Source organism: Podarcis melisellensis, assembly GCF_964234715.1.
Source record: "Podarcis melisellensis genome assembly, chromosome: 6".
Classification (NCBI taxonomy): Eukaryota; Metazoa; Chordata; class Lepidosauria; order Squamata; family Lacertidae; genus Podarcis; species Podarcis melisellensis.
Window position 1 is genome coordinate 70,635,449 of NC_138538.1, and position 27,993 is coordinate 70,663,441.

The following is a 27,993-nucleotide window of genomic DNA, read 5'->3' on the forward strand; positions in this document are numbered from 1 at the left end:
CAAGGGCAGGTGGGATTGCCAAAATAATGTTTCCCAGAACCCCACCCACTTTATGCCCCTTTAATTTTTTCCCCCTAAATCTAAATGCACATAAGTCAAATGCCCACAAACTGTGGGCTTACTGTATGCAGTGCCAATGCACACCCCTATTTAACATATTTTACCATGTTTCTCAGCTGATTACATTGTGCCCTACCTTGGCAATACTAACTGAAAAAAGGCTTGAATTAAGTCATTCCTTGATTATGTTTTACATGCATTACAAGATCGATACCACTGCATCTACAGATGTCAGGATAGGAGTAGTAGCCTCGTGTGGCCAGACTGCCCTTTCTATATTCTGTAATAGTGCATTAGTATGCCTGGGAATTTAGGCCACAGCCAAGGAAACAAGGAGGGTGAATCAATTTGGATTCAGCTGGCTGTTCCCTAGTTTCCAGACTGTCAAGGGTCCCTTTTGAAGTGGCTTGTTGATAGGGTTACTGGGCTAGTCCTGTTTTAAGTACTAGAGTTCTATTAGTTATTAACAGGAAACATACCTGGGAACAAGGATGGCAGAATCTCCTGTTCTCATACAAGACCAGTCTTCAGAAATCTTCCTCCTATCAGAGACTAAACAGCATCCAGACCACCGCAAGCAGGAGCAGCAGAAATCAAATTGGGTGAGTCATAGCTCAAATGCTTGCAGAAATGTTACATATCACATGTTCACTCGGGATTGAAACTGCCCACAATATACCTGACATTTAACCAAAATAATAGTTCTTGGACAACAATATAAAAATGCTTGAATAGGAACTGAAGAATTTCAAAAGATGATGTACGCTCCAAGTTGATGTTTATTTAAGACAGACACACACAGTGAAACTTGCAGAACAGTATAGGTTTTTGGAAAACAGTTTATTCAGGAATTAGAATCTGAAATATTTTCCAAAAAAAACAACAACCAAGATCTCTATGAAAGAAATCTTAAGTACATACAATAGGAAATTGATGGCTGTTAAATAATTACTTTCACTAATATATACATAAAATATGCCACAAAATTATTTTGTTTACACCTGGAATGTGTGCTCTGACTCCTCAGTTAGGCTTTTTCACATAGTTTTACCAGTTCCGCAACTTGAAGGCTCAACAGTACCGTTTTTATACATATCGCTTTTAAGTCGAAATCAAAACCTCTGTGGGCTACAGACGTACCCTTGGAAATTCACAGCTGTGGCAGTTTGTCCACTGGGGTATCAAATTTGAAATCAGCTGGAAAAAGATCAGGAGCTCGTGGATAAATCAACCTATATGACTGTCTGATTGTAACATCAGCTACTCCGGCAATGTCTCCAATTTCTGAAATGAAACCCAAGGCAGACAAGTTAAACTGACAAGTAGAGTTACAAGGCTGGAGCGTTTCCAAAAAAATTCTTCCTGGTGCTCAGCTTCAGACAGTGTAAAAGAAACAAACAACCTTTAAAAGGCTGCTTTCAGTAAAAATCTCAAAGCTTCTCAGGAGCAATGTAGTACTACAATAGAAAGACGCAAGAATATGATTTTTGTCGGAGCAGCTCACACTGCACTTGCACTTGGATATGGTCATTTATTACCAATCAGACCTGGGTCCAATTCAAAGTGCAAGTGTTCATCTCTTAAGGCCTTAAATCAGGGGTGGGTAACCAGATGTCACTGGAGCTTAATGCCCAATTCGGCATCAGGCTGGCTGGGCTGAATAGTGTTTGGAGTCTTTACACTATCCAAAGGGACACAGATCCTCCATTCCTATCTGAAGCAAGCCCCACCATGAATACCTGAAGATGCACCTTCCATCCCCCATGACCCTCTCATTGGACTGGACTTCATTAAATGGGATTAAATGGGAAGGTGCCATTGCCTTCAGTGAGGTGTGTGTGTGTGTGTGTGTGTGTGTGTGTGTGTGTGAACAACTTGCTTTCAATAAAGAGGTTCATGTAGCAATTTAGGTTAGCAATTTAGGTTAGCCAAGCAAAACATCCCTGGCTTTGTCTGGTTGACTGAACCTGCTGTTCTGTTTGTATTAGATAAAGGACCCCTGGACAGTTAAGTCCAGTCAAAGGCGACTATGGAGTGTGGCGCTCATCTCGTTTTTCAGGCCGAGGGAGCTTTCCGGGTCATGTGGCCAGCATGACTAAACTGCTTCTGGTGCAACGGAACACCATGACGGAAACCAGAGCGCACAGAAATGCTGTTTACCTCCCTGCCACAGCGGTACCTATTTATCTACTTGCACTGGTGTGCTATCAAACTGCTAGGTTTTCAGAAGCTGGGACAGAGCAATGGAAGTTCACTGTCACTCTGATTTGAACCGCCGACCTTCCAATTGGCAAGTCCAAGAGGCTCAGTGGTTTAGACCACGGCACCCCCCACGCCCCCCATCTGTTTGTACTACCTGAAGCCTGTCATCAACTGATTTTTTTTTTTTTTAGCACTTCGATTATTGATAGCTGTTTCAAAAGCCCTTGACTGATTGCCAAGGCATGAATTCAGCTCTTACAGTTTTTCATGCCCAGATGAGAGGAACCTTTACTCCCACGATCTGCAGAGAGCTTTGGCTTTCCATGTGGTTAGAACTGGATCAGTCCACATAGGAGCATTTCCATCCTTTCCCCATTTAAGGGATGTACCAATGGCAACCTTGCTAGACAGAACTGAACATCTTACTAAAAGAGGCAATGCCAGACTTTAGAGAGGATTACATTTAATTTAGACCACTTAAGCTATGTTCCTAACGCCGCATGACAACACACATGTTCTGAATATGGGGGGGGGGTTGGGGGGAGAGTTTTAACTTTGTTTTAAATGTACTGGTTGTTTTGTGTTTTTTATTATTTTATGTGTAAATTGCCTTGAGACCATGGTTCGGAAGGAAATGAATTATTATTATTAATTTGTATACCACCCTATACCTGCAGGTCTCAGGGCGGTTACAACACAAAATCACAATATAAAAACACAAAATACCTAATAAAAATGAAAACAACCCAACAATCCACACCCCCCATTGGATGCCATTCAGCCAAAGTCCTGGTTAAAGAGGAACATTTTTGCCTGATGCCTAAAGCTGTATAATGCAGGTGCCAGCATAATAATTAAAAGCTCACTAAGTGTGCCTAGCTATTTATTACATTTGTATCCTGCCTTTCTTCCAGAGGTCTCAAGACAACACAGATCTGCCCCGCTATCCTGTAAGGTAGATTAGGCCAAGAGATATTTGAGTATCTCAGCCCAGCATTACCCAGCAAGCTAGGTAGAGATTTGAACCTGGCTCTTTCCAGTGCTCATTCAACACTAACCAGACTGGCTCCTTAGCCTGGCAATTACTCACATGGCTTATTACTGAGCTGCTTATACATCCCAAATCATGGCAAAAGGAGGATCCTTATAGTGCTTTCTGCATCAGTGATTACTCTTTTTCTTTCTGAATAAATGACTTAACAGAGCTAGAATTTAACAGGGGAGGGGGAAATGGAAATGTTACCTTTCTGGGTTCTCTTCTCTGCGGAGGCTTGTGAAGCCATATAAATAGCTGCAGCTGCAACCGAGATGGGACTCCTCCCAGGAACCAAGTCTAATTCCACAGCTTTACGGGCAATGTGTGTTGCTGCCATCTGGACTTGCTTAGGAAGACCCAGGTTTGAACAAAATCTGGACATGAAATCTCCAGTTGTGATCAAATCCACACTCGTTTCCAAAGCTTTCAAGATGAGCTTAAAACACCGGCCTATTTCTTTTTTGGAAATTCTGGAGACAGCACATATTTCTGAAACGAGAAAACACAAAAACCACACACAACATTAATGCTGAAACAGGATTGCAGTTAAGTTAAGGATAATAACACTCTCAGTCCCTTCTCCCTGCTACCAATTAAAGCTTAACCCTCCATTTAAATCTTCGCAGCACAAATATGTAACTCAGTCTTCTATGTAGTCAACAAAACTGGCACCCACTTTTAAGAGAAACATTCCATTCAAAGTCACCAAGGAATTGCACTGAGGAGTGAGCATCAATTCAAGAGCTATTGATTCAGTTGTTGGGTCTCAGAACCACAGCACAGGTTTTAATTTAATAGAATGATTTTGTTAGGACTCAGGCACAATATGTCGGGAATGAGGAATTTGCAGCATTTTAAGAGCAAGCCACAGTCCTCGCCTGTGGGGAGGAGGAGCGAGAGAAAAGAGCAATGTTTACCAATAGTTTTCCAATGCAGGGAATAACAGCAGGTTCTGAGCAGCATGGAGATAAAACTCTTTATTTGCATACATCTGGCCTTTCATGAATCTTCCAGTCCCTTCACACTAAGTGTTAGCTAGTATTTCTCTTCCCACAAGACAAAAAAAGGAGAAACCCACAAAACAAGTTTCACTGGAATAGTATGCACATTAAAGTCAATTTGCTTTGCTGCATGTGTTTAATTATTTAAATTACATCATTAACGTATATTAGGATGCAATGCTGATCATATTCTCCACGATCCTAAACCTGCTTGCCTTTCTCACTTTAAAATTTGTGGGCCAGTTTGATCTCGGGTGGAAATTATGGGAACCGTGCATCAACATTCTGCAGGGCAGGTGGAAATGACTTGGTGAGGCAGTCGTGTAAAGACATGGACACATGCCAAGCGCTGTCCAACATACAGCTATTCAAATAATGATAATAATCAAATCAAGCAAAGAGGTGTATGATAACTATAGGCTCCCATGAAGCACAGATGTTATACTCAGTGACTCAATGCTACCATACAATCAGCCATACGGCTGCATGGCTCTTAGACGGCAGTTTCTATGTAACTCCTCCCTTTGGACTGGGCTCAGGGAAAAGAGGGTTGCCCGACTGCCCCCTTCCCAAACAGTTTGCAGGTAATTTGTACAAGTGATTAAAAGGCAAGTAAGATACAAAACACGAAGCCCACTGCTGGGAATCGCAGGTTTTGCTTCGCTGCTCTCGGATACTGAAGAATGAGGTGGCAGCTTGTGCTAGCTGAAGATACTTTGGATGATCCCGGATGGAGCCGACACTACGCTGCCCGCTTACCTTTGAATGTTCTCGGAACGCCCTCTTGCCTGCAGGCGATGTAGAGGCAAGCGGAGGCAATGGCATCGTTACTTCTCCCCTTCAGGCTCTTCTGCTCATAGACTTGCTTGAATAAATTATTGGTTCGATCCTTCAAAGCAAGCAGACAAAATTTAATTAACTCCAGGCCATTTAATTAGCAATAATATCAAAAATTCATGCGCTCATTATATTATGCTAACTAAGTAAACGCCAGAACAATTTGAGAGAGGGAGGCATGAACTTACAACTATATTTCGGGGGAGGTTGATTCTGTCTGCCATGCTAGCGATTTCTTTGAACGCGTTCATCATCGCGCGGTCGGAGCTGCTCATGGTCCTCCGGTTTTGATACTTTGAATTCCCAAATTCGTCAAAACTGGCTGCGCCTGTGCCCTGCAGAAGAAGGGTTTACAATGTGTCAGAGATTGCTGGAATTTGTGCCAGATATACACAGTAAGACCACTTTTGCACTTATGTGAGGATTCAGAGGCTGCAATAAGCAACACCTATTACAACATCCTAGCAATGAAGTCATTAGAAACAGATCACAATGCAGCCGCCTTCAGGTGGCTGTCACTATTTCCAAGTAGACTACAGACACGGTGGTCATAATGACCCTCTTTCATTCTCTAGATCAGGTTTTCCCAAACTTGGGTCTCCTGCGATTTTTAGACTACACTCCTGTCATCCCTGATCACTGGTCCTACTAGCTAGGGATGATGGGAGTTGTAGTCCAACAACAGCTGGAGACCCAAGTTTCAGAATTTCTGCTCTAAATGAAAAGCACACTTTTAGTGTGTTTTGCCATCCTTATTTCAGCCGTTCTTCAAAGGCCAACATCACTCCAACTTCATGTAGTCTCATGGCAAAAGGAAGTCCCGGTTGCTTACATGGGAAGACCTACATCAGGTCCAGGGAGGTCCAGCAATACTTTCCCCACAGGAACCCTACCCACTCAAAAAAGCAACAACTTGCAGTTGTATCGAACTATGTTTTACCCCCTGAATTGATGCACCCAAGTTAGCCATGTTCATTTAGTTCAACCACTAATATAAATTTCTTTCAAAATTCAAAATGTTTCCACTGGTCCAAAAAAAGGTTGACAACCCCTGCTCTATTACGTAAATGCCAAGACTATATTGCTCATAAGTCCAGTTGTTGCTCTCTATGAAAAACACATGTAATATACACTGCACAACCTAGCAAAGTTCTGGTCAGTTCCACATTTTTCAAGAATGGCTCAACATAGGTTTTCAACTGTGACTACAGTGGACTCATTTTATTCCCATTTCAGAAGCAAACACTACATTTTGTGGACAGTAAACAGCAGGGATAGGGTGCAGAAAGAGAAAATGAGAGTCCTAACAAATCCACTGCTTCTTCCTGGGCAAACAACACAGCAAGCAAGAAGCCCACCAGAGGTGCATGTAGCGACAGAAGATGATGTTTGGAAGCAGAGGAGAAAATACTGCCCTAACCAACCTGGTCCCCTTCCCACACATTCCCAGATTTTGTACATCTGGACACCAAACACATATCTTCCATTTTCATATTGAAAGAGTTAAATACAGGGAGGGCGCAACCCTTAGCAAGGTGGCTTCTAATTCCACTGCCCTGGGGTTAGGCTTTTTCCTCCTGCTGCAGGGGGCTCTGACCCCTTGCCAAACTCATGACCTTGACCCTCCTTTGCTGTCTGGGATCTCTTCTGTCTGCAGGGCTAGTCAGCTAAGCAGGTGACTGGTTGCCAGGCTTCCTTTGCCACCTGCTTGGCCAGCTCAGAAGAATACAGCGGCCAGAAGCTGTCCTGCAAAGAGTGATTTTTCAGTATGTCTTTCATAGCCCATATTACCAAGCTGGCTGCTCTTGAGGTAGAGCCTCCACGGTACCTTCCCAACACAATAAAAGAGTAACACAGCTTACAACTCTGCAGGAATCTTGCTTCTTTGAGGTCCACTCATCACCTACTGATACCAGAATGTTTAAGCCCTGGACAAAGCAGGAGTTAGCCCTTTCCTGACTACTTTTCCTCACCAGACAAGAATGAAATCTGGGTATAACCTGCACTTCCATCTTCACTTTGGGGCAATACTACCAGAAGGTTTAAAAAGCAGAGGCTTCGTGGAATATTTGAACACAGCCATGTAGGCAGTCCACTAATGACTGCCTGACCCAGTCTGCATTACAATTGTGAGAGCAAAGGAGTCCACATTTTCTCTAACATCAACTGGATTCTCACAGAAATGCTGAAGGCTATCATTGCACAACATGGCATCCTGTAAAACTCTGGTCTCTATTAGTACTAGTTAACCTTATAGCATCCTGATCATAGCTCAATCCTTGTTTGAAAAGACTGGGGAGATCATGGGAGAAATAAAAATGAACATAAGATGATACACACACCTTACATAGAATAATATATAATCAGTTATGCTATTTTCATATACCATCTCCTGATACTGCTAGTTCTTCCAGCTATGGAAACTGCTTGTGATTCGGAAAGGAAAACTAGTCAGCAACCCCCAAAATAGCAGTGACAAACATCTCAGTGATACAGAACATGCTTCAGTTCCTTTTTCTTTCACCGCACAGCTGGTACAACTCTATGTTCAAACAAGATCAAGTTGATGACCCCTGGGGTCTACACAGCACGCCTTATGGATATGCAGGGAACATCAGTCCCTGGTAGTTGTGTGAACATGGATGTCAAGAAAACAGTGTTAGAAATTCAGCTATATAAGCTAATTGCCAAACGGCGCCTTAAACCTAGGTTGCGGTTACCACAACGGACTGTCTAGTCACCATTTTTCTTTTTTGGTGGGGCTTATTATTATTATTATTGTTATTGTCATTCATTTCTATGCTGCTTTATATTTTAAAGAAAAAAATCTCAAAGAAGTTTACAACGTATTGACATCAAACAAAACAATCCAGAAAAAAATAGTGGGAAGATAGCTCCACAGACTGGCCGGTTGGCTGACACGCAGCAGCGTCTTTTGATGCTGGGGCTTGCTCATCAGAAAATGTTGTTGCACACCAGCCAGATGGTGGAGATGTCAGTCGCCAGACCTGCCAACAAGACATCTTCACTTGGTGGCAATTCGACCCACGCCAGACGCAAAATGTGACTGGTACCTGGGGAATTTTGAACAAGCAAGCAGACAGCATTTCTCTGGCTGGGACTATCTCCGGCTAGCCAGAACACTTTCCTTCCCTCAGGGTGGAGGCCAACATGCAACTGGGCAGGCAACATCTCCTTTCTCTTTGGGGAAGCTTCAAGCCAGCTTTGGGGTCTATCAGTGTTTTGTGCTTCCTGAGCCCAGAGGCTCTCATTGCAGTGCCTGATGCTTCTGCTGCGGCCGCAAACTTTACTTCCTCCTGCTTCAGGCATTGGCTCTTTGCATGGCACCTTCTTCATCTCTCACTCTCTTCCTCGGTTGTAGCTTTCCATCTATGGAAAGAGAATGGAGCCCGGCTCGTTCTAGAATGCTCAAGGATGGCTCTCAGGCCTACCTGCCTACCATGAGGGGTGCAGTATTAGCACCCAAACACCAACACTCTCCTGCGGCCCTTTGCTTTCACAATCCCCCCCGAACACACCCATCTGAAGTTTTCTCCTTAAGTATTGCAGCTTCTGCTGGCCTCCTAAATTGCCATGGCACTTTTCGCTTTTCTGGAGTACGGTAGGCTCCTAGCTTTCTCTCTCTAATGTTAGTAGGGAGGTGTAAGTCAACCCTGGCCTTTCTTAATCTCTCTTGACCACCTCCCCTGCCCCCTCCCCAACTCCTTTTCTCTAGGTGCAGCATCTCTCTTGCATCCAGAAACATCACGTTCATCAGTTTATGAGCACAGTTTTCTGCACATTTCCCTATTAAAGGAAGAAGAGGAGGAGGAGTTTGGATTTGATATCCCGCCTTTCACTCCCTTTAAGGAGTCTCAAAGCGGCTAACATTCTCCTTTCGATTCCTCCCCCACAACAAACACTCTGTGAGGTGAGTGGGGCTGAGAGGCTTCAAAGAAGTGTGACTGGCCCAAGGTCACCCAGCAGCTGCATGTGGAGGAGCGGAGACGCGAACCCAGTTCCCCAGATTGCGAGACTACCACTCTTAACCACTACACCACACTGGCTCTCAGTTATGGCTCGTTTCTTTCCCCCAACCCCTTCATCAGTGCCCCACCCCTAAACATTTTCTCCACTCTTAAAGAGGTTTCTTTGGGAATGGCATAGCTATTGCCATCATTCCATAAGTTCTTAATTACAGCGTGCCCATCTTTCTCCCTTCCCCAGTTTAATAATCTGTTAACTTTGTGTTGCGGTGGTATAAGCACAATGTATATGCTCTGTTTCTTGGTTTTTTTGTATGTGTGTGTTTTACGTTTCTGAGAAGTTAATTAAATAAGCCTGAGGGGTTACTTGGATGCTATTTGCTGGGCATCAGTTGGTTTACAAACTGGTTTATAGAGATAGATAACTTGGCTAAAGCCTGCAAATGCAACAAAAGCTCAAGACCAAATACAGGAGTGCCATTGCCTCGTGAGCTAGGTCAAATCCAACAGTAGTAACTCCAGTGGGATAGTACTGCCTCCAGTATCTCTTCAAGACCTGTGGTGGAAGCTGGTCCATTAGGGTGAATTGAGCAAGTGCCCCACCAACCTCAGTGGATTCATCAAGCGCCACCTGCCTTTCGTCTGACAACCAGCCGAGCGGGTGGCATTGCCTGTCAGCTTCCTCCTCCTTAGTCTAAAACAGTGCTGCCCTTATAGAACTCAGCAAAGAAAATGGCAGCTCCACCTATCACAGAAGCTGTGACTTTGCCAAAAAAAGGTTTTCCCTAGTGAGAGCCAGTGTAGTGAAGTGGTTAGAGTGTCTGTAGGACTAGGACCCGGGAGACCAAGACTCGAATCCCCACTCAGCCATGAAGTTCACTGGGTGTCACTGTCCTATACATGCCTAAATGTAGGTCCCTCTGTGCTCGCTGAACAACCTGTTTCGCTATACAACTCTCCCAATACCACAAATTGGGGGACGGGGACCCAAATAAATTATCTACGTAAAAGTAAACAGAAAGAGCTGTTGCACTGGGGAGAAAAAAAGGCAACTAGACATTCTGTTTTGGTGACCACAGGCCAGGTCCCAAGAGCCATGTGGTGAATAGCTTTTCTACTCCAGTTTCTAACACTCTGCACAGCTTGCTTATCCCCAACTTTGCGCTGCCACTTTAAAAGCAACAATATCCAAGTTTCTGCCAAATTCTCCCTGCTGCTGTACAGATCTTGTGCATTAATGCATTTCGTGATTCATATTACCTTGCCAATCATTGTAGTCAGATCACCGTCACTCAGAAGAGGATTCTGGGTATCTCCAACTCGAGACGGGTCTTTGGTTGCTTTGTCATTGCTGAATGTTCGCCATTCTGACCCTACATCTATGACTCTGTCACCTGAGTATGCAAAAAGCATTCATCATCATTCATTTGTTTTTGAAAAGTCTCAAGAGGTTCACAAATATGCATTCAGAATCATTTCGTTTACAACCACAGCAACCATTTAGAGAACATTCAGGGAATCGTTTTAAGACAAAAGTCGATAGTTTTGGGTGTGTGTGTTTTTTACACAAATTAGGAAGTGTGAGGCAGAACCTGTCTCAGACAATCTCTGTTCTAGCAACCCTAGTGACATTTTGTAGATGACAAGTAAGTAATGAAGTTAACAGAAACACTTCCAAGAGTTCACAGTGTAACCAGCTCTCACTCAAGGATACTCTCAGGGAGTGACTGCATCTGAGTGGTTAGAACAAGGGCATCCAATGTGGTACTCTCCAAATATTGTTTGCTTACAACTCCCATCATCCCTGCCCAGAGGCCATGCTGCCGTGGACCAATGCAAGTTGGCATCCAACAACAAATGAAGGACACTTATGTTGGCTACCTCTGGGCTAGAACATGGGAACCTGCAAAGCACAGGCACCTCAGCTGGTCCAAACAAAGCTCTGTTGCACTTCAAGGCAACATTAACAAGGCTCTATAGGTCTGGCAAACATCCTATGGTCAGACCTACATTAACGCCTGCTTATTCCATGCTACTATCTGTTGCTGGATTCAGCAGGCTGAAGGCAACACAAGGAATGGAGAGGTCAGGTGTCATATAACCGCACGTACACATGAAACTTTGGTAACCTGCAAATTAAGGTTGAAATGCAACTCCAGCTTTCCAGCACCAAAGTAGAATATTGTGTTTGGAAGCTTATCATCAATGAGGGAAACTTCATAATGGGAAGAGTGTTTCTAGCTACCCCACCCTTCTCCTTGGAAGCCTTATAAGAAGCTTCTGCAGGAGAAGGACTGAGCAACATCACAGGAGGGGTGTTTCTGGGCCGAAAGAGAAACTGTGAAGCTCTCTCTTTTTTTGTGATTGTATGCTACATGTTGCTAATATTATATTTACAGTACTGAAATGTTTTTTTGTATATTGTATTTTCGCTTTGCTATGTTATGAAAATGTCACTGTGTTACTGTTTTGCTATGCTGGGTTATTATGAAATTGTTTTGTAGCGTTTGTTTGAAATGCATCCCTGTTTCTTTTTTTGCTGGCTGCTTTGAGCATGATTTTTGTGTCAGAAAATAGTATACAAATAAAATGAGGGAAGGCAGGAAGGAACCTAATTCAGCATTTAGGGACACTTCAACGATAACATAAACAGTAATGCTATAGCTAACTTGCCAATTTGAGTTCACAGAACCAATAAAGCTGGCATGTTGTCTTTCCGAAACCAGCAGATGCCCAGTTACAAGCTGTTAACGTACACCTCTATATATTGTAACAATATTCTTATTCTAAAACTGATACCCCCAAAACTTGGGACAGATCTTGGAGAACAAAACACTTGACAGCATGGCTCAAAATGAGAACCTTGAAAAACAATGAATTTTGTCCCCTCCACATCTTCAAGTCCTCCTCTGCAACCACAGATAACAAGCTTGAGAAACAATATTGCCAATTGTTTCTTCATTTATTAAACCAAGATATGTATCTGCCTTTTGCCTGCTGCTAGAACCCCTTTGATCCTCCCTCTCTTTGTCCAAGCCACAGATAAGCCAGGAAGCCTCTAATTAACCATAGCTTCCCATTTCATGTGAACTGGGAAACTATGGTTACAAGCTTTGGAACAAACCAGGATGTTAAAACTAACTTCAAGCTGGTTGATCCTGGATGATTCCAAAGCTAGTAACCAAAGTTTCCCTTTAGATAAATAATAATAAACATTCCTTTTTAACCTGGGCTTTGGTTGATTTGATTGACATCCTATGTCCTTTTAAAATGTGTTGGGGGGGTTATTGGGTTGTCATTTTTATTCTGATTACGTATTTTCTGGTTTTATATTCTGATTTTATTCTGTAAACCGCCCTGAGACCTGCGGGTATAGGGCGGTATATAAATTCAATAAATAATATAAATAATATAGTTAATTAAGAGGTGTGATTAGTAGATTGAGTAGACTGAGGCAAACAGAAAGAGCTGTGTGGTTGAGACAACCTCCAAAAGTTGCCCAAATTAAGGGTGGAATTCAACACTTCCCTCATTGTTCCATCTGCACAAGCATTCCAGACAGAACGATTCCCCTCCAGACAGAGGGATTCTCCAAAAACCCTGAGAACCAATTTGGGGACAAGGCAAGGGGTAGGGCCAGGCAATATCTGGTATTCAACGTCGTGTCATATCACCAGCTAAACATTGTGATATATCATGATGCCTGAAATAAGAATGAAGCTATGCAGAGACACTGACTGGCTTCACCATTTCCCCCACATTGTGATTTTTGCCGGCACCTACTCTTGTAATTGCTGGGTGGACTGCAAGAAGATCAAACCTATCCATTTTTAAGGAAATCAGCCCTGAGTGCTCACTGGAAGGACTGATCCTGAAGCTGAGGCTCCAATACTTTGGCCACCTCATGAGAAGAGAAGACTCCCTGCAAAAGTCCCTGATGTTGGGAAAGATGGAGGGCACAAGGAGAAGGGGATGACAGAGGATGAGATGGTTCGATAGTGTTCTCAAAGCTACCAGCATGAGTTTGACCAAACTGCGGGAGGCCGTGGAAGACAGGAGTGCCTGGCGTGCTCTGGTCCATGGGGTCACGAAGAGTCGGACACGACTAAACGACTCTTGTGATTCGCTGTCCCTGCAGGAGGCAGGAGAGCACTGAGCTGGCAGAGTTAACAGGGGCTGCAAGGAATCGAGAGAAGCATTGGCTGGCTTAACATATTTCCCCACATTGCGAATTTTGTAAAGCGCACACACACGTAATGATTCACAATATATTGCCAGGTCAAAAAAAATTAAACTGATATCACAAGATGGTTTTGAATGATATAGTGATGTATCTCTCACCCTTAGTGGGGGGAGCCGACGTGGGAAAGCCCTGGCTGAGCTGGTTAGATGAATTCCACCCTAACAATGCATTGCTTATTTTTTGAGAATGCAATGACTGTAATATGAAAATAAATTAATTTGTTTTATTAATCAACTAGCAGTAGCTTTGTTTATTGAAGTGTTACCTTAGCCTATGTATCCTTCGGTATTTAAAAAAGGAATTTTAGGGGTTTGGAAATAGATTTAAACTAAGGTTGCCTTTTAACAGAGCATCAATTAAAACCAGTAGGCAGGTTGTTGTTGTTGTTTTATAAGTACTGAATATGGTTTTAAAATATTAGAACCTTTCAGATGCAATTTTTCACTAATCAAAAATAATCTGAACTAAGACTCCATTTGAAAGTACTTTTATATTATACTGTTTCTGGTATCGCTAGAGTTATGCTCCATTTTGATACTATACAGATTTTGAGATTTCAGAAGAAAAGAATAAGAAGATTTCAAGCCGAGATGAGCTTCAAAGTAAACTTTTACAACAATATCTTTCCTACAAAGTATTTAAATAAAGACGTTATATATGCAAATAGAGAGAACATTCTGGCTGCACCACAAATTCCCAACGTATTTTTTAAAAATCTGCTTAGCATAAACTGTGAAGACTGATTTGCTGCTAATGAAGTGTACTCAGATATTCAGCTGCTGGCTTGTTATCAAGACTGTAGGCAAAGGGAAATAATCAGTCATTAGAAAAGAATCCAGATATAGTTGTGATTTCATAAGTCGTAAGTATGCCAAAGCAACAAGCTTCATGAAGTAGCAGCTATTTTCCAAATTATGACTCAGAAAGGGCTTCCCCTAGAAGATGAGACTTTAGAGGAACAATTAACAACTAAAACTGATCATACTGGTTGCTTACAGTGTCATTAAGGAGATGTATACTACTGCTTTATGATCTCTGTCCAAGGGAGGCTGAATACTGTGATAGCAGATTGACTACACAGAGCAATATGAAGGTAGCCAAGCAGTTTCTCCTGTTAATGGTTTGAGATGGCAAATCTTAGAAATGTACCCACCCTTATGTTACAGAAGCTGCACATTAGAGCCACACAGCTGAGAATGTTTATGGGCAATTAGAATAAAGAGAATGCTGTTATTTTTTTGATCCCCCAAAGTATATAAAATCTAGTACAGAGATGCTCAACTTAATGCTTAAAACTTCAGCACAAAGTTTCCAAAGGATAACAGCTGCAAATATTTGAGAACACAAATTAAATAACTATTGGTTGTCGAGAGGGTATTATTTTGAACCTGGAGCAGAAACATAATGACATAGAGAGATGTAAAAAAGGATCAATGGGATAGGAATGGGGAGGAGGGAAATAGTGCAACTCTTGAACCATATTTGAGATGTTATTCTTTGCTCTTACGTGTCTGCAGAGGATTTTTTTTTTTTAAGGATCAATCAGGAGTAAGATTATCTTTTTAAAAAGTGAACACAGCATGTATGGCAATGAAGGCAGGGAGCCATTATTCCCCCATATAAGTTTAAAATAGGAGAAAGCATTTTCCTCTTTTGGCCTCTATGTAAATATTTGATTAAGCATTGTTCCTTCTAAGGCCTAGCAGTCTGGTTACTGTTTACTGCATCTAAAAAAAGCAAAATGTACTTGAAATTCTGGTGTTGTATAAATAGAACAGTGAGCACAGCAATGATGTAATATTTTTCCACACAAGTGGGAATGACCTATATGACTCACAAAAGGGATCTGCCCTCTTGTGAATTATGCACCATTCCTGCTTTAATGACAAGACTGTTTTGTGGCTGCCAACTTTGGGGAGAAAAAGGGGGGGTGTATCCCCGAGATGGCAATGGAAGTTAAACAGAAAACTATTCAGTGTCATATACCAAATATATTTAAGCAGCACACTATTGGTTAAAAATTTTTTTATCGTGGTAGAGAAAATTATCTGTGTGATCCTGGAAAGAAATGAAAACACAGTTACAACAGAAGGTGTGCATTCTATCTACAAAAGGGTATAACTGAAAAAAACTAACTACAAAGCCCATCAGTTCATTGAAGATGTCCCAACTATTGCTGTTAGTAGGTATTCTTCAGGGATTTTTCAAATATCGTTAATCATTATTTTTTACTGATGGTATTTCTTAAAAAAAAAGAAACTATGATTGAAGAGACTAAAGGACACATAGGTGCCACACAAACTGCATAGTACCCCAAGCAGTAGAGAGACAGAAATGGTTGTATATTTTATGTTTCAAACCTAGACATAATGAGAGAGAAGAGCAGAAGAGCAAAGCTATGAAGAGGCATGGAAAACAAAAAAGGTTGTAATGGTTCAAAGGAGAAGGGACCTTGCTGGAGAGAACTAATGGAGGTGTCAGAACATTGATGCAGTCAGCAAGGCAGGAGCCTCCGAGAGGGGGAAGGAAATCAAAGTGTGATTAAAGGTGGCCAGAGAATAGGAAGTAGCAATAGCCAAGAAGAAAACAACATGAAACAGCGCATTAGAAGTAGAGATTGAAAGGACAGATATTGGCAATGCTGTTAAGAGAGAGGAGTTAGGGTTTGGCAATAAATGAATTCTGCAGGAAAGAAGAAAAAAAAAGAACACAAGGCTAAGTGCCTGGGCAAAGAGGCTGGATAGTATTGATAGGAATGGGGGGGGGGGAGTTTTGGGAGATAGCCAAGACATTCTATTTTGAGCATGTTGATCTTGAAATGTCAGTGAGTCATCCAGGTTGAAGAGTCAGGGGCAATTTCAAATCGAGATTTTAATTTACTTTATAAAAGAGGATGGCACTCTTCCAGAAGGGAAAGAAACTGCTTTCACGGAGTTGCCCTTTTACTCATTTCCTTATACTGCTCAAGTAGTAATGCAGAAATATATTTGGATTAAGTACAAATACAATAATACAATGGGCATCCCTGTGTCTTCAATACACACAAGATGCATATGGGGCAACATACAAAGTGGCAAATGTGGAGAAGAGTGCCTGTTTTTAGATGTGTGCTTGAAGTGCAGCAGTACAAAAAGCCATGGTTGGCTTTATATTATTCTGTGGCTACTGCTGCTCAGTCCTTAGATACTGGTGTTCTCTTGCTATAAGGTGAAGACATATCCCTCCATGTACTAATTTTATCACTACTTTAGGATTCTTTATTTAGAGAAGTATATGATTAATCAGTTCTCAGTCTTGAAAGTTTATTCACACCAGTAAGTGCTTTAAATGAATAAAACACACTACTATCTATTAAAAACATCCTGGCATTTTCAAAGGAAAGTTAGCTTTGCTAATATTAAAATAAAAAACATATATACACCTACAGCACCCAGCCACTCATCATACAACACAATAGGAACCATAACTTCTGAGATGTTGCTAGAGTTGCTTATTAAAAAAATACGATCTTAAACAGATTGTTAAATGAAGTTGGATTTAGAAACAACTGTCAACATGGGCCAGGACACAACTCCACCTTTTTTTCAGTTTCTGCGTATTCCAGTTTTCTTAATCTACTAGTAAGTTAGCAAGAATTTTATTTTATCTGTAGATGGCTTTTGTATACCAAGAGGCCAAAACTTAAGTGATTAAGAAAACTTCACATGAACTGCAAATGAATATATTAACAATATTTAGAACAGAAATCTGAAATCCTAAACCTGAAACCTAGAAACACAGAAGAAGAAAAAAACATTTTAAAATACATGGCAGAAAAGAAAAATCAAATCACATTTCCATGAATCTAGGTGATCACTGAAGAGGAATTTAGCTCTGAACAAAACTGTTACCCAGAACAGAAAGAGTTGAATGGTCAGTTACTTCTGCAATTGTGAAGTTTAGTGAAACAGATACCAATTAGAGGACAGCATTAAGAGTTAGAATTCTGTATCGTGGATTGATGTGTTGGCATTTTGTCTAACTTTTTGCTACATAAACAGTGCACAAGGTTCTAAGAACATTTAAACAGCAGCACACAATCCAATGGAACTTGTCCAAATTGTTAATTAGGTAATGTGCTGCCATCTAGTGACTGGTGAAATGACCAGACCTCCTCTTCAAAAGTAAAAGTTCTAAGACATTAACTTTACATTTTGGTTTGTTTCTAGGGTTTTATAATATTTCATTTAAAACTACTAGTAACAATTATACAAACCATAAATGGTAAAGTTACATATGGTAAACTATAAAATGCTCTCTCTCTTTTGTTTCATTGGAATTTTCTTCAAAGTACTGTAACTGTCTAGAGTTCAGTTTCACACCTCAAAGGTTTCTTTTAAAAGTTTCCCAGTTTGAACACTGGCTCCTCTTTTTAGCATTTCTTAGATTTTGTCCCCAGCCACCCATCACAACCCAAACCAATAATCTGTTTCATAGGTGAGCATGTGAACAATTGTAGACAGCTTGTTGCTGCACCAGAAAATATGCAGTCTGGAGTATGAATTCAACACTGGGATTAGAAAAAGAACAGAACATAATGCATTGTTTTCCCTCACACACCAACCAGCTACAAAAATGGAATTCTCAACTAGAAGAGGCAGCAGTTCCTTTTGAGCTTCTAACTTCCCAGAAGTGCACCCACACAAATCCAATGTCATTATCTAGGCCAGAACTGAGTAATACAACTGAAGGTGATAAATAAAATTTAGGTGGTAGACCTTGAGTTAACTGCAGATGTCAGAGACTTTACCCTGGACCAGATAAAAAGAATGTGCTCTACCATAACAGGGTGGCCTTTCCTTATGTAAGTTGCTATGGTACTAATACTTTAAGCATCTAAGAAATCGTGTTCAAATACACGAGAGGTGAGGGGAAGAGCACGCCAAACTCTGCCATCTGTCAAGGGACTAAAGGCACTAGCAACTCCTCTAAGAAAGAACATAATGGCAAGAGGGAAAACTAGCCTGGCACTATCCATTGACCTAGGGAAGAGAAGCAGCAGGGAGCTTGGTATACACACAACAGCCAGAGGTAAAAGAGCTGCTGGGTCCCTTACAGAACATATTTATAGCAACAGAACACCACCCCTGGTCCTCACTAGATATAAATGCTTATTGAATTACAGCTTGTTCTGGCATTGTTCGGACCTCCCTCCTCTACCTTTTCCCTTGACTTCTGTTTAGTGTTGCATGTGTAGGTGTGATTTGGTAAGCCTCAGGGAAGGGCCTGCCACATGGACTACCACCACTTTGGGATACAGTATTTCTCTGAAAAAGTGAAATAAAAAATAATTTTAAAAAGCCAACGGAGGCTTGGATGAAACCTACGTATGTCATCAGTCATTAATTTTGTGCCAGGATTAGAAGAGGAAGTTCTGTTTGGCAGTGTCAGTTTTGATAATAAACTGAACGGATGTTGAAAATGAAAGTGGCATTTAAATAGGAGAAGCATGGAGAGAGTCCTAGAAAAACCAAGTCGTACAAACAGATAATTGTTTAAAGAATGCCCTTACCAAAGAATACTTAGTTATACATACTTACAAAATCAACACACTTCTGATGCATATTAATATAGTTCTTTAGAGTAGTGGGTGGAATGAATTGAGGCTTTCAAGATTTACTTTGCTTTCTATTAAAATCCCAAGGTTTACCAACCACACTAGGTGCAAGCAGTGGCTCATCTGTAGAAAAGAGCATCCAGCAGATGCTCTCTGGTAGAAGGGGGACATCAATTATTGCTGATATTAAATAATAGTCAGCAAGTGCTTCAAAGCACACAGTTTTACCAGTAGATTCAAATCTGCCTTTGGCATTCTCCTGCTTGAGAGTCTTGACAGCACTTCACATACCGTATTTTTCACTCTATAAGATGCAATTTCCCCCCTCCAAAAATTAAGGGGAACCGTGTGTGCGTCTTATGGAGCGAATGCAGGCTCCATGGCTTCAGGGATAGCCGCCTGAAGCCTCCAGAGCGCAGTGGGAGTGCCCGCTGCACTCTGGAGGCTTCGGGTTCCTTTCGCTGAAGCCTGGAGAGCGAGAGGGGTCGGTGCACACCAATCCCTCTTGCTCTACTGGCTTTGCTTCGCTGAAGAGGCGCTGCGCAGCTTTCCCTCTCTGCGCAGCGCCCCTTCAGCGAAGCGGGAGGAGAAATGGAAGGGGCTCCATTTCTCCTGCCACTTCGCTGAAGGGGCGCTGCGCAGAGAGGGAGAGATTTTTTTTTCTTGTTCTCCCCCTCTAAAACAAGGTGCGTCCTATGGTCAGGTGCATCCTATAGAGCAAAAAATACGGTACTTTCTCAGAAGTCCTGTATGACAAGCCAGTGTTATCCCTTTACTGCAGAAAGAACCGTGCTTGCTTATAGCCACCTACTAAGTGATGGATATGGGATTTGATCCAGGGATTTGCCTGTTCAGACTCAACCATCATGGGTGGCTAACCAGGTGTCACTGGGACAATTCCCTGACCACTGGCCAACATCATCATCTGAAGGGCCACAGGTTAGCCATACCTGCACTACACTTTACCAGAACTGGATGCCATGGCTAGGTCTGTGTAGGTCTCATAATTCCACATGCAGATTTGGTTCAGCAACCTGTATTTACAGATGAGCACACAGGTGGTTATTAAATGCAACAACCAATCACAGCTCTACTAGCACAGCAAGCCATGCTCCCATTATCACCCTAAGAGTTACCACGTCAACTCCTTGCTTATACACTGAAGTAAACAACTACAACGTGGAATGCTCATGAGGCAGTATCAGTCAGCAAAAATGATCGTGATGTCATCTCCTAAAAGTGCAGGATAGGCGGAGTCACAGCCAAGCAAATTTAGTATAGCAACAGTTAAAATTGTTTCTAAGTAGCATGCACTGCACACGAATGGCAGCTACAGCTGTTCCTGGACTGGGATAGCCTGACACTCAGCACTGATGAGCTACCAGCTGGATTACTGTTACATGGGGCTGCCCTTGAAGGTCTGTAGGCTGCAGCTAGTGCAGAATGTTGCTGTTATAATGGGACCATGTGGATACCAGTTCTGCACTGGGTGACAGTTACCTACTGGGCCCAATTCATGTGGTTAGTACTACATACAAAGCCCTAAACAGCTTGGAAGCACCTAAAAGAGTATCTTCCTCCATACATCTCGAGCCCTATGGTAGGCAGTGAAGGCCCTATTAGTGGAGCACAACAGGCTGTTGCCCAGGTGGCATTGTCCCTCAACAGGGCCTTACCAGTGGCAGTTCCTCATTTATGGAGTGCCCTCCCTGGTGAGCTTTGCCTCTCCCCTTCATTATGTATGTTCAGGAGGAATTTAGAAACATCCCTGCTGATACAGGATTTGATGGTTGAAAGATACTGTTCCTGGCAACCTTGGAATTATTAGGTGTGAAGGTATGTACAGTGGTACCTCGGGTTACATATGCTTCAGGTTACACACTCCACTCACCCAGAAATAGTACCTCGGGTTAAGAACTTTGCTTCAGGACGAGAACAGAAATGGTGCTCTGGCGGCGCAGCAACAGGAGGCCCCGTTAGCTAAAGTGGTGCTTCAGTTTCAGGTCAAGTACGGACCTCCGGAACGAATTAAGTACTTAACCCGAGGTACCACTGTAATCGTTTTTAGATGTGGTAAATACTCTTTTTTAAATTTTTGATTGTCTTTTTTGTGTTTGTGACCCAGAGCAATTTTGGGAGGACAGGCCAGACATAAATTTAAATAAAGTAATACTTATCTACATCTATTACTACTCAGTAGTAGCAAGGAATTTATTTTTTTCTCATGAAGTTTAACTTATCAACCTTTTATCAGTTTCCTTCTTTAAGTGGAAACCTTGAAGAACAGCACACAGTCAATATTAAGAAACGAGAAAAGACTTTCAGGGGGCGCAGATCACCATTTCTATATTAAAGCAACACTTTAGAGAATAGAAAAAATACATTAATTCATATTCTCTAGCCACTTTCACCACCTTTTTCCCAGAGGTCTGATGTCTGTGGAAACGCCAAATCTATGCAAATTGGTAAAATTCATTCTAACTGGCAAATCCGCTCCTTCACACGTTAAGCTATGTCAGAATGTAGAGCACTATTTTTGAAATTTGGCTAGGATGTTGTACTCTACTGATTTCATGACAGCTAAAGTCTTTAAAAGTTATGAAGATGTAGTTATCATTTCATTATGTCTGGTTGGTTCACAGCAACCTGATTCTGCACCACCTAGAGCAGAAGTAACCAAATATTATATCTTCCAGATGTTATTGGACTGTAATTCCTATCACCCCCAGTCAGCAATGCCAGGGGTCAGAGATGGTGGGAGTTGGAGATGAACAACACCTGTTTGTTTCTTAAAATATGATACCCATACCTGATAACTCAAGAGGGAGTTTCTGAGGGCACCACAAAGAATGGCCTGTGAGGAACCACACCCCGCACAACTGAGAAATCAGTTAACACCCGACTGTTTCCAAAACTGCGCAGAGTCTGAGACTTTACGCCCGTAACAGGTTGGAAACTTTTGTGGCTAGTCTTTTTTGGGGTCAGTGTGCAAGAGGTGACACATGGGTAAAATACAGTGAATGTCTGCCATGTTTTTGCTAAACCAGAAAAAAAATATGACAGGGCAGTTATCTATGGTGACTAAATTAACAGGAAGTATCTGCATAAACATCTTGGTAGGTTACCAAGCTGTTGGTTCCTACGTGGCAAAGACTTCTCAAAGATTTGTTGCAGAAGTAAATGTGTTGACTGAAGCTCTTAATGCAATCTTTTGGCATTTAAGATAAAATAATAAATATTATTATAAAAATAATATAATAACATAAAATATTTAGAGTAAGATATACAACTACTGTAAAATTGCTCACCTACGACTAGTCCACATTCTGGACAGATCATATCTCCAGCTCTGTAATCTTCCACCAATATGGAATCTGGATGGTTTGGACACGTCACTCTTGGCAGCACATCCACCCTTAAAAACAAATGCAATATTTTAGCTTTGTGTGACAACTCACATTAAAAACCATGTTTATGAAAAGTTTGTGAATAAGTCTAAGCCGTTCAAAGCATATGGGAGAAAAGGTTCCAACTAAGTCACTACCTCCAATGAGTCCTTTAGTTTAAACAAATATGTACGCACATAGTTCACAGAAATAAAAATACATTTGAATAGGTGTAGACCACTTGCCATTATATTTTATGCAATTTAGAAAATGAGTTATATAAGGGGGAAATGCTAAAGAGAAGACAGGCATATTATGAAAACCCTATAAGACCTCATTTTAACAAATCTGTATGATTACAAAGTAACTGATAAGCAGCATTTATTTCAAGAGGAAAACGTTATCCTAATTCATCTTGATCATGCAAAATATTTGAAGTTTAACTAATTTCTAGTGATCTTGTAAAATGCATTAGAATGCTTTCAGAGTTTTAAATGAAACCAAAATGTGACATGACAGGATATAATTTGCTGTATGTTATATATGCAATTACTTCCTTGGGGATTTGAAAGAAGCTGATAAACATGGCATGAAATTGGTGACGAATCTGTTTGCCTCAAAGACAGAAATAGCCCTGAAATTGATATCCCAACTATGCTTAGTAATACCAACTATTGCAGCTAGCCATTCACCTTGACAAATCTGTTGTGACCACATACCACTGTGGTCAACTTGTAACAAAAGCAGCAGACCAAAACTTATATATAAGTATCAGGATACCTCAGGGCTGCTTTTCTAGAAAAAGAGGTGCCAGAACTTGTCCTTTTTCAGAGGGGAGCACCCAGCCAAAGTTGTTGAGCCTCTGACACACAACACAGAGTGCTGTGCTGCCCGCAGCCTCTGTTGCAAAGCCCCAAGTGCCATGCTGCTGTGGCGCAACACTACAGAGGTGCTGGAACACACCAAAGAGATGCCGAAACTCAGTTCCGGTGAATTCCAGGTGAAAAAAAGCCCAGGGATACCTCCCTGTAATGGTTATACCACCAAAAAAATGCAAGTTCACCAGACAAGAAATCGAGATTGCTACAACATGCCTAGTGGGATTTCTAAACTTTGAACAGAAGCTCCTCCACACAGAACCACATTCTCTATTCTTAAAATGGCTATCATGAAGTAGACGAGCACGAAGCAGGAAGTGCAACTATTATTTAAAATAAATATGCTAAATACACTCCCACTTAGCACGTGAGTGAGTCACATAGATGTCAAAACATGTTGAATATCCAATCCTCTGTATTTATGAACTTAAAATCACATTAGCGGGGTGTAAATTAGACTGGTTAATGTTAATATAAGAATTATTTTACCTAAATGTATGTCCCTTTACCTTTACCTTTATGTATACAGTACTGTGGTGGTGCTTTTGTTGTTGCTGTTTTAAGTTCAATAAGGGACACTTGGGCATTCTTGTCATGCCTGTGGTTGGCTTTAATGCTACATATTTGTTCTGAATACTGCCTTGTGATGGCCTACGGCTAAACAATACAAATATTGTATTATGACCAAAGATATGTTTTGTGGAAGGTATGGCTGTTGGTTGCATTTTAATTCCCTTCCAAAATAGATTCCAACTCAAGAGGTTTTCTTTTCTACATAGTTTAAAAATGGGCCAAGCTTTCAGATAGTCCATAACAAATTTGTCATCTCAATGGCTCCCTGGCAAACTCTTGTTGCAATACAGTGCTTAAGCATAGTACAATATTTATGCTTACAGAGTGTCAATTTAGGAAATGTTTCATTCAAACATCTTTAAACAGTAGCCTACTTTCCTCAAGGTCACACGGCCTCAAACTTACAGCTGCTATCATCTAAATTGTTTAACTAACCTAAACACAGCATTTATCTTCCTTTGCGGTAGTCTATAATAAGCTCAAAAATTATCTAAACAAGATGCTCTTTAGGAAGTGAAAAGGGAAGAAAGCAGTCTTACGGAAAGTCAATAAACAGAATTGTATGGTCCAAGGAAGACTTGAAGTAACTGGCTTGTTAAAGGGAGAAAACAATTCAGTCAGGAGCCTTCCTTGGTATCCCCAAAGTAACCAGGACACTGTCAAAATGTTTGCTTGGACCTGTTGCCCGCCAGTCAGCTGGAAATGACAGAAGGCACTTCTCATGGACTTTTCCCCTTCATTTTTAAGTCTGGCAGTGGGTTGCGGAGAAAAGGAAGGAGTGGCAAGAATATTTCAGCACACTCAGGCCTTTGTTGGCAGTGGGCAGCTGGACTTAGCAGGAGGACCCTGCTCAGGGTCTTGGGTTAAAAAAATAAGTCTGATGGGGGGAGAGAAGCAGTGAGCATATCCCTGCAGCCAGGTGAAGCTGGCAGTGAACATTTTATTCATCCTATTCAGAGCCTTTGTGTGTGTGTGTTTTTAAAATGCCTGTTGGAAAGGCTGGGGGATATACCCAAGCACTCCCATCTGTACTTTCTTCACCTTGTTCAGGGTTTCATCTTGAAAAAAGAAAAGCCTAGAAGCAGCATTGGCTGGGGAGGTGGGGCGGAGGGGATATCTTCAAATTTTGTGTTATGCCACAACCCCATGGCACCACTTCCTCTAAAATCAAAATCTGCCCACTGTTCCAATAAATTTGCCACCGGCTGGTTAAAGTGTTTCAGCTCAAGGGCCTTATATTATCATTGAGGGGCCCTGTGAGGGGCCCTGCTCTAGTTCTGGATTTCTTGCACTGACCTGTATCATCCACAATGCTTTGGAATTAGCACTAAAAAATAATAATGTAACAGCCTTCGTGTTTCTAAGCTCATAATCACACATTGTATATACACCAGACAACAAACTGGTAGAGCAGGCACAGGAAAAAAGAGCCAACCCAAACAGCTAGAGGGTAAAATAACATTTGGCTACACCATTTAGCACTAGTTGGCGCAGATAGTGTCAACGTGAGTAAATTAGTAAGTGAATTCCATGTACAAAATGATCTGTTTCATGTTACTAGTCTAGGCCAAATGCAAATCACATTACTAATCTAGGCCAACTGCAAATCTGGAAAGCAAGTCTAAGTAGTCAGAATGTTGCCCAACAAAGAACTTTCATGGGTGTGCAACTTTAACAGTATGTCCCCTGTCTCACAGAAGAGGATTGCAAGGAGTCAGATAGATCCTTCTAAGTATATTTGATGAAGCCAGCCTTCACTCCGAACACAATGGATTTTAAAATGTCAACCTGAACAAAATTAATAAAGCAATCCCAAACTTCTTCTCCTCATCTCTCCAAACCTTATCCAACTTCAAAACAAAGCATTACAATTAAGGATTACAATATGTACAATATAAACATCTCTTCTGACAAAGTATTAGAAAAAATAAGAACAGTAGGATGTTGCAAGAGTGGGAGACCCCAACAGGGAGCATACAGACAGGACCCAAAACAGTTCTGCTCACACAATTGCTTCCCCAAAAATGTATTACGAAAGCAACTTGAGATCCTAATGTTACAACAAACATTTGCATATACTCTGCATATAGAAATATCTTGAGGGTGAATTTCCAGCACTGCCAAAGAGCCATCATCCAAACAAGCAATTTCCTCAACACAGAAACATGAGGCCTAGAAATCAGGTGCAGCCACCCAGAGCACGGCTCCAGGTAAAGCAAGGACTCTTTGGAGATGCCAGCTGCTGTCCCTATGAATTGAGCTCCATATTAAAAAACATTAGAAGGTTTATCTCCCAGTTCCTGCTCAACAAGCTGCAACCTAAGGAGGCCCCATCCCGAGGTCAGCTGGCTATCCTGGGAACTCCCCTCAGCAGGAGTGGCTAACCTATGGCCTTCCAGATGTGAGCTGTAGCTCAGCAACACCTGGAGGACTGAACAGCAGCCTTGCTCCCAGCAAGATTTCACCCTAACCCTACTGAGATGTGCCTGCCAAGCCCTGCAGCTTTATTGCATCCTTCCCAGTATTGGCAAAGAATCGGGGTGCCAACATAAGTGTAGCCGGGATTTTTGTTGGGCCTTTTGTTAGGGCGGGGGTAGAACCTCAGTTTGCTATGTATTTTATTGATGGGGGGCAGCTGCCCCTCCCTGACCCCTCTTAGCTATGCCCATGGGTGCTAACATATTTTTAAGAAAAAACTCAAAGCAGTTTACAGATCATTAAAACATCAATAAAGCAATCCAGAATTAAGCATTACTGAAGAAAGATAATGTATACAGTAAAAGCAACATAATAGGAAACTAAAATATTATCTTAAAGAGTTCAAAATAAAACATTACAAAGGAGATCAGCTACAGAATACACCTTTAACAAAGTTAACCAAAAAAATCTTAAACATTTCAAAAGAAAACATTGCTAAGTTAAGTCAAATATAAAACACACAATTAGCAAGACAATAAAAGATTGTAAGCATGACACGACACATGTCCACCATTTGAATGGGAATGCCTATCAACTTTGGGGGAAGGCCCCCCCTCAAATATTTTACTGGGGGGCCAAAGGGACCTCAGCCCCTAGGAGTTGTCTCCTAGGCAAAGAATCACCCGCCACTTGAAATGCGGCATTGCTGCGAAACCAGTTTTGGGGAGAAAACTAAATTGTCTAAAACTAAATTCAGCGTGGCAATGATTTGGAAAACCAATAAAAATTAATTTGGATGCGGGGGTGGGGAGAGAAAAAAGAATTCATGGTATAGCAAGTCACAAGGTTTTGGTGGGGGAGTCAAAAGTTGCCTACAAGCCATATAGGGGGTGTTCAGAGTGCTGGGAACTGTAGCTCTGCGGTGGGTGAACTACAGTTCCCAGAATCCTTTCTTTTGGAGGAGTCAAAAGCTGCCTACACGCCATATGGGGGTTTTCAGAGTGCTGGGAACTGTAGCTCTGCCCTGGGCGAACTACAGTTCCCAGAATCCTGTGTTTTGAGGAAGTCAAAAACTGCCTACACGCCATATGGGGGTGTTCAGAGTGCTGGGAACTGTAGCTCTGCGGTGGGCGAACTACAGTTCCCAGAATCCTTCGCGGGGGGGGCGGGGACATGCTTTCAAGGCACTGTCCGTTTAAACGGGGTCGGCAAAGAAGCGCAGGTGGCCTAAGGCGTCCCAAGCCGCGTCCTCCACCACCACTTGAGGCCACCGGGGCGTCTGGAAAGCGAGCAGCGTATCCTTGGCGGTGGAGGCGAGAGTGGGCTGAGGAGAAAAAACCAAGGCCCCGCGGAGAAGGCCGCCGCCCAAGCTGAGGCGGCCGGAGGAGAGCGGCGAGCGAGGTAAAGAGAGACCGGATAGAGCAACTGGAGGCGGCGGGCCTACCTTCCCCCCTCAGAGGAGCCCAAGCCGCGGCGAGGCTGCGCCTTCTCAGGCCGCTCTTCTTCCTCCCCGACCCCCGCCGCCACCCCCCCGAGCCCGGACGCACCCCTCTACCCTTTCCCCTGCTTTCCTATATCTAGAGAAGCGCCCGGCAACTTGTGCTACTGACCGGCTGGTGGACGCCATCTTCCTTCCTCCCCTTGCGCGCGGCTGGGCGGCCGGGGCGGGCCGACGGGCTTTTATGCTTTCGACGGCTCGGTGGGCGGGGCTTCGCCGAGGCCGCGGCTACGGAGAGCCTAGCGGGACAAGAAAGCGTTCGCTTTCGCGGCGATGCTC

General features: G+C 42.2%; 1 protein-coding gene across 1 annotated transcript; it reads right to left on the minus strand.

Moving 5' to 3' along the window:
* Positions 1-881: 881 nt before the first annotated feature.
* Positions 882-27,945, minus strand: GTF2B (general transcription factor IIB). The gene is made up of 7 exons (XM_081914294.1): positions 27,827-27,945; positions 22,270-22,376; positions 10,383-10,516; positions 5,325-5,471; positions 5,059-5,188; positions 3,506-3,787; positions 882-1,344 (listed from the first exon to the last, which is right to left on the minus strand). The coding sequence occupies exons 1-7, from the start codon at positions 27,841-27,843 to the stop codon at positions 1,211-1,213; spliced, it is 951 nt and encodes a 316-aa protein (XP_081770420.1). The 5' UTR covers positions 27,844-27,945; the 3' UTR covers positions 882-1,210.
* Between the last annotated feature and the right edge of the window lie 48 nt (positions 27,946-27,993).

Excerpts from the sequence above, each read along its gene's own strand:
- GTF2B (XM_081914294.1), bottom strand. Across the intron at positions 10,517-22,269 it reads AGAATGTGGACTAGTCGTAG|GTGACAGAGTCATAGATGTA; the intron begins GTGAGCAATTTT and ends TTGCATACTCAG. Across the intron at positions 1,345-3,505 it reads AGAGAAGAGAACCCAGAAAG|AAATTGGAGACATTGCCGGA; the intron begins GTAACATTTCCA and ends GTTTCATTTCAG.